This window comes from Condylura cristata, unplaced genomic scaffold (genome assembly GCF_000260355.1).
Source record: "Condylura cristata isolate star-nosed mole 26May11 unplaced genomic scaffold, ConCri1.0 scaffold00013, whole genome shotgun sequence".
In the NCBI taxonomy this organism is placed as follows: Eukaryota; Metazoa; Chordata; class Mammalia; order Eulipotyphla; family Talpidae; genus Condylura; species Condylura cristata.
The window spans coordinates 17,957,348-17,971,812 of NW_004567114.1; the positions used below are offsets into that span (position 1 = coordinate 17,957,348).

Here is a 14,465-nt window from a genome sequence, read left to right on the forward strand (position 1 = left end):
TTTTTTTTTTTTTTTTTGGTCTCTTGAGGCATCTGAAGACACAAGAGATTTTGTCTCAGTGGGAATGTTGTGGTAGATTACATTTGCTGTAAATAAGTGACATTTTTAGAAAGCAATGAGTTCCACTGAATTTACCCTGAAGAGAAAATAATGCAAAGCTAAATAAGAAACTCCCTGAATCAGACTAAAAATTCATAATAAGCCTAAAATGAAGCCTTACCTCATTCCAGCTTTCTGGGGGCATTAGAGGCAAATCACTCCAACTTCACAGAAAATATTAGGCTGGAACAAAATTAAATCTGTGCTTCACATGTCAAGACAAAGATATTCCACTCAGTGTTTATACTGAAAGAACCCACTTCCCACTCATGATGCATAATGAAAATTATTTCCCCATTAATAGCATGAGCTATAGTAATTTGCCCAAAATGGGAAATTAAGCAAAAACTCTCTTGCTCTCAGAACAACCAATGGCAAGGTGAAAGAATTGGTAATTGGACCCAATCTACTAGCAGGACATTTTTGCCTGATTAAATGACCTCTGCATTGAAGCCTTTAAGTGATAGAGACCATTCCCTAGAGTAGGTTTAACCAACCTGTTCTTAAGGAGCCCAGGTCTTTTCTTTGTCACCAAGTATCGGGCTGCAGGGATCAGACAGCAGCAGTACTGACAGGACAATTCCCATGCTTGCTAACTGTGTCATACCAGGCAAGATACTCTCTCTATATATTGAGATCAGTAATTAAATTAAAGACTATGTAGGAAGCTCCTAGTCATACACACACTTCACACACATTTGCCGTCAGTGCTCAGTAACTGTTAGTCTTCCTTGTTGCTATTATGATTACAATTGCTGTGGTTATAATGGTTTCAGAGAAGTTGCCAATAAAGGTCTGAGGAGAAAGAAGTAATTATAAGTGATTAATAGGGGATGATAGTGCCTGAGAACCTCAAGTAGTACCACAGGGTAACTATATGGCTCTCAGTGGGACATGTAGAATCAACTGACTAGAGATGAACCAGGAATGTTTACAACACAATAAACCTGGCCTAATCAATCATTTTCAATCTTTGCTTACAGAAGGCAGAATCACTGCAGAACAGTAGCATCGTATATTTGGAAGGAAACTAGAAAACCAAGACTGTCCACTCATTATTTGGCACCCTCATCTTTCCTATAATCTCAGCAAAGTGGCTGCCCAGCTTTGCTTGGATGCCTTGAGTGGAGAGAAAATGCATTACTTTGAGGGAAACTCTGTAGAGCTCACATTTAAAAGTCTTCTTGTAATAAATACCCAGCTTCTCATTTGTTGTAGTTCTTTTTCTTGAAGATATATGAGCCACATTTAATCCCATTTATACAATACAGTTATGCATGAAAACAACTCTCAACCTCTGAACTCAGGCATCTTTTCTTTCTCACATCCTGGGATCTGTGAGCCAAGTATTGTATGTCTGATTCTTGAGCTCCTTTATCTTTTTCATAGCCTGGTTCTATACATGTTCTAATAAATCAGTTAGTTAGCTAACCTTCTAAAAATCTATCATCCAGAACCTAAATGAATATTCCTAATATCATATCAGTTTGTAATTGTATTGGTGAGAATAAACACATTTGACTGAGCATTTTCTATTTATCAAGCATTTAATAAAGGTTTCAATTTATCATATCAGTTAAAGCTCATAAAACTCTGCAAAATAGGTAAATTTATTCTCCATAATTATTAAATATGTGAGACACAGAGAAGGTTAAGTATCTTGCCCACCAACATATAGCTAATAGGGGAAGAGCTGGGTTTTGCAGCCAAGAACTCTCGCTCCAATGCCAGCCCTCTCAGTCAACAAATTACATTGTAAAACTCTCACCTCCTTTGTTTATGTATCATACCTCTATTAACTCAGCTAAGATTATGTAAGTACATCTTTCCTATCATTCCAGTAACCTGCAATTCACAAAGTTTATAAAAATGTTCTCTTATGTTCCCCTATGTCCCTAATATATATGTCAACTAAGAGAGACAGAGTATTGTGAGATCCACTGAATGATTTATATAGATCAAAATAGATCCATTCATCAGAATTCAGCAGTATATTTAAACAGTCATGCCTTATATACTATTACATTCACTCCCTACTTCCCCATCTTGTTGACAAGGATATCATAAAATCTACTGTCAAATGTCTTCCAGATTTCCAGATGTTTATCAGATTAATGACCACATTGAGTGGATAGGCAGATCTAGTTAATGAAATATATATATATATAAGACATAATCATATTAGTAAGTGACTATAGTTCTCTTGCATCATGCCCTTTTCTACTATGGGATCATAGGTTCTGTTAATAATGTACTCCAAATTCTTTCCTAGATCCCCGTGAAGCCTTTAAATCCCTAGGTTGCATTACCTCTACTTTTTCTATCTTTAGAAAACTCCCTGACTCATTTCTCTAAAAAACCACCAACTAGGTTTTTAAAATCTTATTTGCAAATTCTCCATATATTCTGAGACAACATTCAACCAAGTCAGAAATTTGAATTGGTACAGAGCAACTCAGTGCTTTTAGTAAGTTCCAATGTTAAATTTCCTCTCTGTCTACCTATTCCTGTCCAAATAACTAGTATCTTGTCAGAGAAGGCAGAGAATAGGAACATGAGATATTCTTTCACATCATGAGGATCTCTATTACAAATGGCAAAAAAGGAAAAAAGAAAAAAAAATCCAGCTCACGTTGGTTTGGACAAGAGAGAAAATTTACTCAATCATGACTGGAGACCAAAGGGCAAATATTTTATCTTAAAAATGTCATCAGGACCTAGTTTTTCCCCATTTCCTGGATCTGCTATTCTGTATGATGACTTCATTTTTGGTATCTGTAGACAGCAAGATGGTGGACAGAAACTCAGAGTAAAAAATACCACAAGTTCTAACCCAAAGTGTGGAAATCTTCTTCCTACAACAGATAAACAAAAGTCCTGAGCTTCTGTGTCACTGACACAGAATGGGATAGGAACCCACTTATGCACAGAACCATCAGCCAGGAGTGAAATCTCTGATTTAGAGATCACACAATCACCAAAAGAGCCATGAGTGAAATCAGTGCCACAGAATTACTGGATGTAGACTGAGGATAATAAAAATCAATAAACATTTAAAAAGGGAAGGAGAAATGGCCCTCCCTGGTGACACAGTGGGTTAAAGCACAACACTAAAAAGCTAAAGCCACTTCAGCATGAGTTCAATCCCCACCCCGGAGGTGACCCACATGGTGCGGCAGACCTCTCCTGATCCTCCTGCTGCTCCCCTCAGCAGTGTACTTCATTGATCTGCCTGTTCTGCTCCCCACTCTGTCTCTGGTGATCTCCTCACTGCCCTTGCATGTCTGGTCTGTACCCCAGTTTGTATGCATAAATAAATAAATCTTTTTAAAAAGAAAGGGAAGGAGAAATGGTTACAAGACAGTTCCCCTCTCCCCCGCCAAAAGTTATTCATCTCTACTACTCTAGCAATAGCCCTTTGAAACCTGTCAGTGGCAAACCATCCTCCAATATTTTTATTCTGACATTAACTAGGAAACCTCTTTGCCTCTTTGTCTTGACACTCCAACACTTTGTCTGACTTAAATGTCCTTAAAGCAGCAGTCCTCCTGATACTTGTCTTAGGTGTGTACCACCTTCTTTTCTCCATCCTGGGCTAAGTTCTCACACCTTGCCCCCACCCTGTGAAGTAAGTCTCATGTTCATCACATCCCAGTAGCTCAGTGCTTTGTTTCTTCTAACTCTGACGAGTGCATTTTCCTCCTACCCATTTCAGTTCCTTGTCATCCAGAAAGTAATCTCTCTTTTCTGGAAAGTAATTTATCCTCTTGACAAAAATTTCATTCTTAAACTGAGTCACAATGCATTACTGCTGCCCAATAGGCAACTCCTGATACATCATTTCTCCTCTGCCTATTCTTCTGCTACATTCTGCCACTTTCCAGCTTCTGATTCAGGTTTTCACCTCTTTCTATCTTATCAGAATTTTTTTATGCTGGACCTTCTATTCTGTCAAGGAATTCTTCCATCCAATTCCTTACATATTTGCCTGCATTTCCCTAAGAGCAGGGAAAAAAGTTCTTTCTTGCTACCCCAAAATTGATAAGCAGTAACTTGTTATTTCTACATTAGAAGTTCTCCAAAGTAGTATATTTAGTTTTGCCAGTGAGTGATCATTATTCTCATTTGACAGATTAATACATGGATGTCAAGGAGACTGAATAGTTCTCTAACTGAATATGTCTGGAACTAGATCCCGATTTAGTTGCTCTGTTTATTAAGCTCCATTGAAATCTCCTAACTTCTGCAGTTTCCTAATCGCAGGAACAGCAAAGAGCAATAAGTGGTTCCTTGGTTATATCTGATCAATTAATAGCATAAATAATGACACTAGCATTTGCACAGAGCTCTGACATTCATAAAGCATCTCCATTTTTTGATACTATTTCTAACCAAAAAAAAATGTTTGAAGTATGTACTCCAGGATGAAGTAAAAGTTGGCTAGACGGTGACTTGCTAAACGTCTTACAACTGTATAACTGAGTCGAGGCACAACTTCAACCTTGAACTTCTGGCTCTAAAGCCACTAAATTCTAAGCCCTCTTCCCATCTTCCATGCTAACTCTACAGTCTCACCTGGTCTTTGCTTACTCTAGAACTGCACAATATTCTTGGTGCTATGAGAAAGAGAATGGTGAGATCCAATTTCATGCTCTAAATTTGATTATGGACAGAGTCATTCTCATCACCAGTGAAACCAGTAAGGATACCAAAACAAGGACTTGAGAAGCAAAGAAATAGGAAAAATGAGAACAAGAAAAAATAATAAATGAAAAGCATGGTGATTAAAGATGCAAGAGGATAATGCAAAAGAAAAAACAGAAGTTAAATTGAGAGCATAAGAGACAGCAGCAAGGACAGTGAAGCAGGGTAAAATAAAAAGAGTATATTAAAAAAAAAAGGCAACAACAAATACATTATCACAAAGCCCGCAGGTGCCAGCAATTTGAATAAACGTATAGCAATTAACAGAATTAACACAGCCTTAAATAGCTTGGCTCACCAGATGTGGACTCCTATCAGGGTTCTATAAAATGTAAAGTTATTACAGATTAAACCATTAATCATCTGTTCAGAGACTATCTCTGGCTGCAAAATCCCATTCGGTTTTAAATGGCTAATAATCACAAAGGGATGCGGATGTAAAGTGCACAATAAGGTTCTGCCCAATTCTTTTTCCTTTAAATATGTGTTCCCTGCTCCCAATTCTCCTGCCTTTCCTTGCTCCTCATTCAGGAGGCCATGAGAAAAGAGCTAAGAGAGACTAGTCTGTACCAGCAGTCTCAGTAACATCTGAGCTTTTCCTCAGACAAATGGAGAGATCCAGAAAGAGAATCAACACACCAGGAAAGAAGGAGCAGACTGAGGTGGTGAGACAATGAAGCAGAAAGAACCAATCAAACCACACATGGCGGGACTCTGCAGTGCGCTTGCGCAAGCCCCCTGGGTTTGGTGATGCGGACGCTACCTGAGCAACTCGGTCTCGATTTAAGTTTCCTCTAGCATCTGTGCTTCATCTGCCAATAATTACTCAGCTATGGAAATGCCAGAGGGAAGGAGCAAAGTACAAACCACAGGGAGCGTTACTGGAAAGTGAAATGGGAACTGGAAAGAAAAACTTATCTGTAAAAATGTCAAGATTCAGAGAGACAATCTCTCAACCCAGTGCTAAACCAGAGCAACGCCATTCCCAATCCTGCTCTTCATCTTTCTAGGTAAAAATATCTATCAGCAAGAAGTTGGAGAGGGAACTTGAGTCCTCCAGGAACTTAAATTCTGATGTACAATATGGCCATGCCATAAGAAGTTCCTACAATACCTCCTATAGAATAAAATCTAAGGGTACCGTATGAAATGAAGCTCTAGCCTCTACTGAACTTTGTAGTTACATTTTGAAAACTCATACTTTTATATTTTATGTCCTGAAATTAGCAAACCATTAGCTTTTCACCCAGACAATTTGATGTGTCCTGTCTCCATGCCTGGGTGCACACGTGAGCACACACACAAGCACACACACACACACAGTCCCTTTGCCCTGAAGCACCAATTCCCCCAATGCAATGTCCCTATTCATTTTCAAGCTCACCCTTGGGTGTTGCCTCTTCCATGGGGTTTTCCTAACTCCCAACATACACGAAGTTCTAGTCCTCAGCAGTCTTAGTGTACAGGTCACTGCTTTTTTATGCACTATGGCTTATTTGTGTCTCTCTCACTAACTGTGAGGGCCCTAAGGCAGCAACCATGTCTGATTCATCTTTATAGCTTAGTGTTGTCCTGAGCTTCCCATGGTATGGAGTTGAGCTAAATTTGACTAGATTTTAGAGTATAATAAATCAGTTCATTCATTATTTATTCATTTATTTATTTAAACATACTTATTGTGTGTGTGTGTGTGTGTGTGTGTGTGTTTAATTTCAAAGGCTCTTCTTGGTGCTAGAGAAACACCTGTAAACAGACAGGTCCTTTGTCCTCAGGGAGTTCCTATGTTAATAGAGGGAAATAAAAATGAATGAAGGCAGCAAACAAGATAAGGACTGAGGGTGGAAGGGAATGGGTTATTCCTGCCTGGAGATGAGTGGAGTGCAGTTGGGCAAACCTAGAATAAAGTGAATTTCTCCCACTGGCAATAATTTGCAATGTGGAAAATGCAGAGATAAGCACTTGGTAATAATGCACAGTCACTTAAGCATTTCAGTATGTTATAAAATTGTTTTACAAGATGCATTGCATGGTTATAGTAATTATTATTACAGGAAATCACTATATTTCCATATAGTTTCACTTTTATGTACATTATTTCATTTGTTCTAAAGATGAACATAGCAGACGCCTTATTCGATTCCTGTTCAGTCAGTGAGAAGTCAGGTGTTCTCAACAACATTTTCTGATTTTACACATAGTATTTTTTTCATTATATAGAATGCTCCTTCACACTTTTTCAATCCCTTTCCTCCTAGAGGAAGTTCCAACTCTTTCTTTTAGTCTGGCTGAGTCTTTTAATGTAATCACTATTTACAACAGTCCAGTCATACAAAGAATATAAGTGCCCAACAACAGATGAGTGGATAAAGAGGGTGTGATATATATTCAATGGGGGACAACTTCAGCTCTAAAGATCGACAAAATTATATCATGTGTAACAACAGGAATGGAAGTAGAGATGATGCTAAGTGAAGTAAGACATAAAGAGAAAGACAAATATTGAACGAGTTCACGGCTATGTGGAATATAAAGAAAGAAAATGAAAGAAAAAATAATGAGACATTACTAAATAAAAACAAGTCTTAGAAATATGACTGCAGAACTGAGAGAGGAGAGGGTATGGAACAAAGTTGGATAGAGGCTTCCTGGATCTATAATGAAGGATGATGGGTACTTTGGTAGTGTGTGGGGGTGATAACATACATTCTATTAAATCATATATATTATCGTGAACGATATTACTTTAATAAAAATATATTCTAAAAAAAAAAAAAGTCCCTAACTTCCTTGTAATTCAATACATAGCTGGAAAATTTCTGAAAGAGTCAACAAGTGCCATCTCAAGATTCTTAGCGACTCCTAGAAAGTCACATGGTTATCAGTAGCTAAAAGCATTTATATATCAGCTGTTTATTAATTTATGAACATCTGATTCCATTCAGTGAACATTACCAAAAGCCCACAGGTGCCAAGAACCCTTCTAAAACCTGAGTACACAAGCAAAACCCAAATAAGACACTCACATGAAAACAAGAGGAACAAGAAGTTAACTCTTTGATGTGTAAGTGGACACAAATCTTGTATTGCTAACTTAGACGCATGGAGAACCAGGAGTTTTGAAACAACTGGACACTCTTGGTTGTGGCTTTTACAGTGGTATCAAGTCAGCACACAGGTGAAATTCAGTTACTGGACTATCATGCTGGAGTCCCAAGCTGCCTTTCAGGTGTCAGTGAACTATAATTCCAAAGGTAAAACTCATTTTTGCCACACACAAGGTATTGTTCTGGGATAGGGACCCAAAACCTCCTTACCATCTGTCCACACACACTTTGAAGAAAATGCCACATAAAAGCACCCAGTGCAGCTTAAGGCAACTTAGAGCACAAAAGGCAAGAAGAACTTGGGGAGGGAGGAGGAACTGTAAACTAACTCAGGCACTCCTAAGGGCATGCAAACAGAAATGCTAATTCCAGCCTAGGTGGAAGTTCCTGTTGTTTAGCTAATTGTCAACAAGCAATGAAAAGAACAACAGAAAGATTTCCTAGACATGCCCATTTCAAAAAAAAAAAAGTAATGATGAAATTCAAAGAAAATCCCAGGACAATATTAGACTCAAATTTATCTATTTAAAACTTCAAATGCATAAATCTTCCATGTCCTTTAGACAGACACTAAATACATAAAGGCAAGAGGGAGGAAAAATTGATAAAAGCTGTGCTTGTGTCTACTGTTTGCCCAAATGGTTTGGGCTTTTTTTTTTTTTTTTCCTAACTCGGTATAGTTTCAAATACAAATTTATGCTGCTAGTTAAAAGTTATCCTTTTTTGTTGTTAGAAATTACTAAATTACTATTATGTCATTAGCATGGCTTTTCCAAGCTGCCTTTAATTTTTAAGTTATTAAGGGACCTTCATTTCATAGACATTCAAAGTATCCCTCTCTAACTAGAGGGTGTATGTGTGTGTGAATATGTGCATGTGTGTGTGTGTGTGTATAGATTTTTACTGACTTTAGGTACTACATGAATAGACATCAGAGATAGTTTGGTGTTCATGTGAATATGTACATGTGTGTGTGTGTGTATAGATTTTTAGTGACTTTAGGTACTACATGAATAGACATTAGAGATAGTTTGGTGTTCTTAGAAGACTTGTGTCAAAATGTTCAATAGGCATCCTTTTCCTGAGTAGTAGGTATAAAGTTGGGAACCTACTCTTTTGTCCCCAAATACATAATCAAGAGATAACTTGATATAATTGTGTGCAGGGAAAAATTAGTCATAGACAACATGCCTAGTCAGTGTCCAGGAGAAAGTCCATGCTCCAGGCTGTTTTACTACAAAAACAGAATATATCTTCATAGCAATCAAACACTCATTCATTCTTGAGTCAAACATCTGGTAACAGAATGCTCCTATCTATTTCTGAGGAGAGTTCAATTCAATGCAATATGATTTAACGGTTTAAGAGTCGTTCAGGCTTCATTAAGACACTGACTAGTTTATACCTATATTCCACCCAAGTGCAAGTAAACTTAGGGGAGAATTGCTCTATGCCTACTGCCATTCTTCCAGGACTGATTGTGGAACGCTGCTAGCCAGCAAGAGGCCTAAGTCATGCCCAGCAGAGAAAGCAAAACACTGAGTTCTCTGCTATAATTTGTCCTTCAATTCTAAGGCAATAAAAAGTCACAGTCAGATTTTCTGTCATTTGTCATGTCTCCTTCCTACTCCTCTCTCTCAATTTGCAAATGGTTTATGAAGGCAAGGTCCAGCTCAGACAGAAATTCTTCACCTAACAGGTCTCCTACCTGCAATGTACCTGTTTCCTTTACTCAACTAGAACATTTAATTTATTTTTTTTAAGATTTATTTTTTATTCATACAGAACTGGGGTACAGGCCAGAGATGCGGAGGGTGAGAGGATTCACCAGAGACAGAGAGGGGAGCAGAACAGGCAGATCGACAAAGTCCACTGCTGAGGGGAGCAGCGGGCGGGTCAGGAGAGGTCTGCCACGCCATGTGGTCACCTCCGGGGCAGGCGGGGATCGAACTCATGCAGAGTTAGCTTAAGCTTCTTAGTGCTGTGCTTTAAACCGCTGCGCCACCAGGGAGGGCCCTAATTTATTTTTTTAATGATTTTTGTTTTTAAGATTTTTTATTTATGCATACAGAACTGGAGTTCAGGCCAGAGAAGTGGGGTTGGTGAGAAGATTCACCAGAGACAGAGTAGGAAGCAGAGCAGGCAGGTCGATGAAGTACACTGCTGAGGGGAGTAGGGGGCAAGACGGGAGAGGTCTGCCACACTAGGTGGGTCACTTCCAGGGCCAGGGATCAAACTCACACTGAAGCAGTTGCAACTAGCTTGCAATGCTGCGTCCTAACCCATTACACCACCATGGACGGCCCTAGAACAATTAATTTCTATTGGCATTTAGTTGTAACCAGTCACTTATCAATCACATTCCTTCTGAGATCACAGCGTTCTGGAGCAAGGAAACCATGGTTTGCAAAAAGCTGCTAAGTTTAATGATAGCACCAACAAGTCATCTGATGATCACTTGATTAAGTTATCTATTTAGTGAATTACATTATTAGGTGCCTACTACATGCCAGACGTCACCCACACAATCCTGTCTTGACCTGGTCACCAGTGAATGGAGACAGTGAATACCCATGCAATGCCATCTCATATATCACTTGGGTGGTCAGTGGATTTCAAATTCCCACAGCAAGAATAAAGCATGTGCCCCAAGAGGAGATTTGTAACATGTCACCATATATCTTTACAGGAAGGAATACTGTTAGCCTCTCAAGGAATTTCCCTAGGGAAATGGTATAGGTATCTTAGGCAATCAAGCTTAGCTCAGATTAATCAAAAATGTGTGGTGTGCTGCTCTGATGACTATTCTGAAAGAACTGTAGCAAATCAAGCCTGATTCTTTTTGCCTCAACAAATGACCTTAGAGGTTGAACTTACACTTGACTGAGACTCTTTGCTCTCAGGCAGAGGTCTCAACACATCAGCTACAATTACAATAAATGAGTCATGGCAAAGCCCTACTGTTTTCTCACAGCTGCCAGCTTTCAAGAGGGAACAACAGAAAAGGAAAAATCAGTCTTCTGGGCCTGAATGTTATATTCTGAGGATTTTCTCTTATCTCCAGTAATCAGAGTCTTGGGAACACCAAGTTTGACAAATGTAAAATACCGCATTTGCTACATTTTAGATAAGACACCCACCTGCAAGTTGAGCCACACTTAGCTAGACCTTTGGTACTTTCCAAGTCAACAGCACAAAATTGACCTGTATGTGTGCCTAGCTCCTTGTCATGTCAAAAGCCATTTATCTGTAGTTTTCCATTCATTTTATACAGCATGTCCACCTGGGGATGAAGGTGCCAAAATATGGGACTCAAGAGCCAACATCTTTTCTGCTACAACCTTTAGCTTTACAGACTTGAGGAAGCTCTGGTAACTGAATTAGAAATTCCATTTGTACTCAGGCAGTACATTAAGTGGAGTTTGTGAACATTACCTCTTTAAGGCAGCCCATGAAATTGTTGCTGACAGGGGAGCCTGGTAAATCAGCGGTGCTTGGGCTTCCTCCCACGTAGAAGAAGTCATCTGAGCCCAGCATGGTGTAGTCCTCCTGAGTGTAACCCGTCGTAGTGAGGATGCCATCCACAGAGATAGTAACCTGGTAGAGGGACATAGGGACAAAAAAAAAAAAAAATCCCAACAATGACCTTATAGTCCTATCAAGAGTTGGTGGGTTCCCCTACCTGTGGCGTCTCTTTCATTCAGATTTTGGTGAGGAATTCTCTATAATTTGGTTTGCTTTTGGTATGTGTAGCCAAGTTCCATTTTCTAGTCTGTTTCCCCTGTGGCCAGCATCCCCTACAGACTTCTGGGAATTGCCACGCTGAGCAACTTGCTCTAACCATTGCAACTCTCTACTTGGTCAGGCTAGAAAATGGAACTATCCTCAGATGGTAACACTTGTCTTAGTTCATCAGTAAAATGAGCACTTATATTTTAATGACTTATGGTGGTGGTGAAAAACAGCAAAGGAGACATTGGACAATGGAGTGTGGAAGAGGTTGGTCTTTGGTTTTGGATGGTATTTTTTCCTTTTTTCTTTTCTTTTTCTTTTATTTTTTTCTTTGTTTCTTTTTGGGCTCACACCACACTGACAAGCATGCATTCAGGGAGGGATGGAGAAGGGTGTCAATGTGGAATATGTCATGGATGATACATGCTGTGGACTGCCTGGGAACCCCAACTTCCACCCTCCCTTCATTGCCATCATCGCCCCCCCAAAAGAAGAAATGACCCAAACCAAAAAAGGCAACACTAACAAAAAGAAATGAAGGATGAGGCATGATAACCAACATAATCATAATATGCCCACAGGGAAGAAATAGCACCCATACACCCAACATCCACGAAAGGAACAGAGAGCAGAGAGAAGAGTTGGTGCCTCAAAGCGTGTGCACACCATAGCCAACACGCCCATGCGGAAATTATCTGGTGCCAAGAGAGAAGGCAGAAGAAAAAAGGTCAGGATGAGGGGAAGGGGAGTAGAACTCAGTGAAAGAACCAAAATCCACTTCACACTTACATGCACTGAATGAACTGAAAATCAGGATGGAAATGGCAGAAAAACAAAGAACACTCAAAACAAAAGGGTTATCTTTCACTTGCCTACCACCTCCCTCGCTACAAAAAAAAGAAAAGAAAAAGTCCAAACCCAACCCCAAAATATGTGAAGGATGGAAGGAGAATAAAGTGTGGTCAGGGGATAAAGGAAAAACAGTGAGAGAGAAAAGAAACTGGAGTTGGGTCGATGGTTGGTAAGTTGTTAGTGATGAGCAGGGAGATGAGGGCACAGGTTCTGATGCCAGTGGGGATGTCCACACGAAACAGCACATGCCATGCAGCTGTGAGCGGGCGCACGTGGGCGGAGCTCCCGCCTGCTGGCTGGGGAGTCAGGTGAGAGAAGGGGAACAATACAGGAAGGAGAGTACTTTCCTCCCCAGATCACCTGTGGTAGCCTCTCTGGGCCACACAAAAGGGAAAGAAAAAGGGGGTTAAGGAGTGGGGAGGAGGGAGAGGCATAGGAAGACACGGAGAGAAGAAAGTCCTCAAAAGAAATCTCTGCCAGCCCTAGTCTGTAACTTGGAAGTTGCAAAATAAGAAAACAAAACAAATTTAGCTCCATGGAGAAACAACTTTCTTTTACAAATAGTTTTTGGAAAAAAAAAATTACAAACTGAAGAAAAGGAAACCATTTGCACCAAACTCGTCCAGATTTCATTTCCAGGACAGGTGCGATCCCCTTCATTTTTTTTTTTTTTTTTAAGAAAAAGAAAGGCTTGCATTTAATTCAATAAAAGAAATTGTAAAAGGAGAAGAAACAAGTCTAAAGAGGATCAAAGAGGGGTTTGGGAGGGAAAAGGGGGCAACACACGGCAAACCCAAAAAAAGAGACAATAAGAATGATATCTACCAGACAATGTAGTTTGTTTACCATAGCGTGTCCGATGCCTGAGTGCTTTGCGGAGAAGGGGGAAGAAAGGAAATTAAAAATTGTGAACAGAACGATTGTTAATTAAAAAAACTAAAAGCAAAGATGAGTCGTTAGGGTGTTAGTACATTAGTTGGTTAGTAAAATGACACATTGCATGAATGATCTTGTGTTAGTTTTTCAAAAAAAAGGCACCCAACACAGAAAAGAGAGTGGGGGAGACGATGAGACCAGGACTCTATGGAAAACCTTGGCACCCGGCCAGGAAACTCGCTGCCATCCAACCACCCTGTACCTCAACTCCCCCATTCCTCCCAATTCCACTTGGACCAGATATTGCACCCCCCTCCAAGGAGGTAGCATCATACTTACTTCCCAAGGGCTCTTCTGAATGAACCGGCGCCCCCCCCACCTCACCCTCTAGCACATACACATTGCACCTGTCCTGAAGAAAAGACACCCCCAAGAGTTTATCATTATACACATTGATGGACAAAGAAAACATATACCACGTGATTATTTGTTTTTTAAGCTGAGTTGGATGTTCATGACTTTCTCCTAAAATGAAAAGAACTTACATTCACAGGTCACATCTAACATAGGAAGGCTACCTGAGGTAGCTTGCTCTGGGCTCACATAGTAATTAAAAATCCGTATCCCCTTCATCTGTGTATTTGTGTGGCAGGAGGGGTCATTCTCCTGTGTCCTTTTCTTTCAGTTAGGAATAACCATATCATTAGACAGCATCAAAAAGTCAGAGTCTTCTTTATTCCCAACAAAGTTACAGTGTTCGGCTTGGATAATGCTTCCTTTGGGATCACTCCCCCTGTTTTCGTCTTGGAGTGTGCTTTTTAAGCTTTGAAGCAATTTCTTGAGTAGATAGCAGAAAAGAGGGGCAGGTTAAATGTGATTAGAGAAGCCCTACAATTCATCCTTTTCATACTGTTTTCAAACGTTAAATTGTCAACATACCCTGAGTTGAGAAATTGGAAGACTGGAAGTCAGTAACCACAGTTTACTCAGGCCATGACCTTGGACTCAGGCAAGGTCATGGAGTAGAAAACAGAGCCCAGAAAAACTTCATGCAAATACATCACCATACTGGTCCCTAATCCCATTTACAGTTGGGGA

General features: G+C 39.8%; 1 protein-coding gene across 17 annotated transcripts in view; it reads right to left on the reverse strand.

The window, feature by feature from the left end:
* The window catches only part of NRXN3 (neurexin 3), a 1,505,538-nt gene that overhangs the window by 1,055,014 nt on the left and 436,059 nt on the right, over window positions 1-14,465 (reverse strand). For 10 of the 17 annotated variants that reach the window (XR_001145406.1, XM_012724443.1, XM_012724454.1 and 7 more), the window contains exons 7-8: window positions 13,338-13,361; window positions 11,343-11,504 (exon numbers count right to left, since the gene is read on the reverse strand). Coding sequence is in view for 15 of the 17 variants with exons in the window: in XM_012724443.1 (XP_012579897.1) it covers window positions 11,343-11,504; window positions 13,338-13,361 (186 nt within the window). In the remaining 2 variants the exon portion in view is untranslated. The remainder of the gene's footprint in view (window positions 1-11,342; window positions 11,505-13,337; window positions 13,362-14,465) is intronic. The other 7 variants (XR_001145407.1, XM_012724445.1, XM_012724455.1 and 4 more) reach the window with 1 other exon arrangement.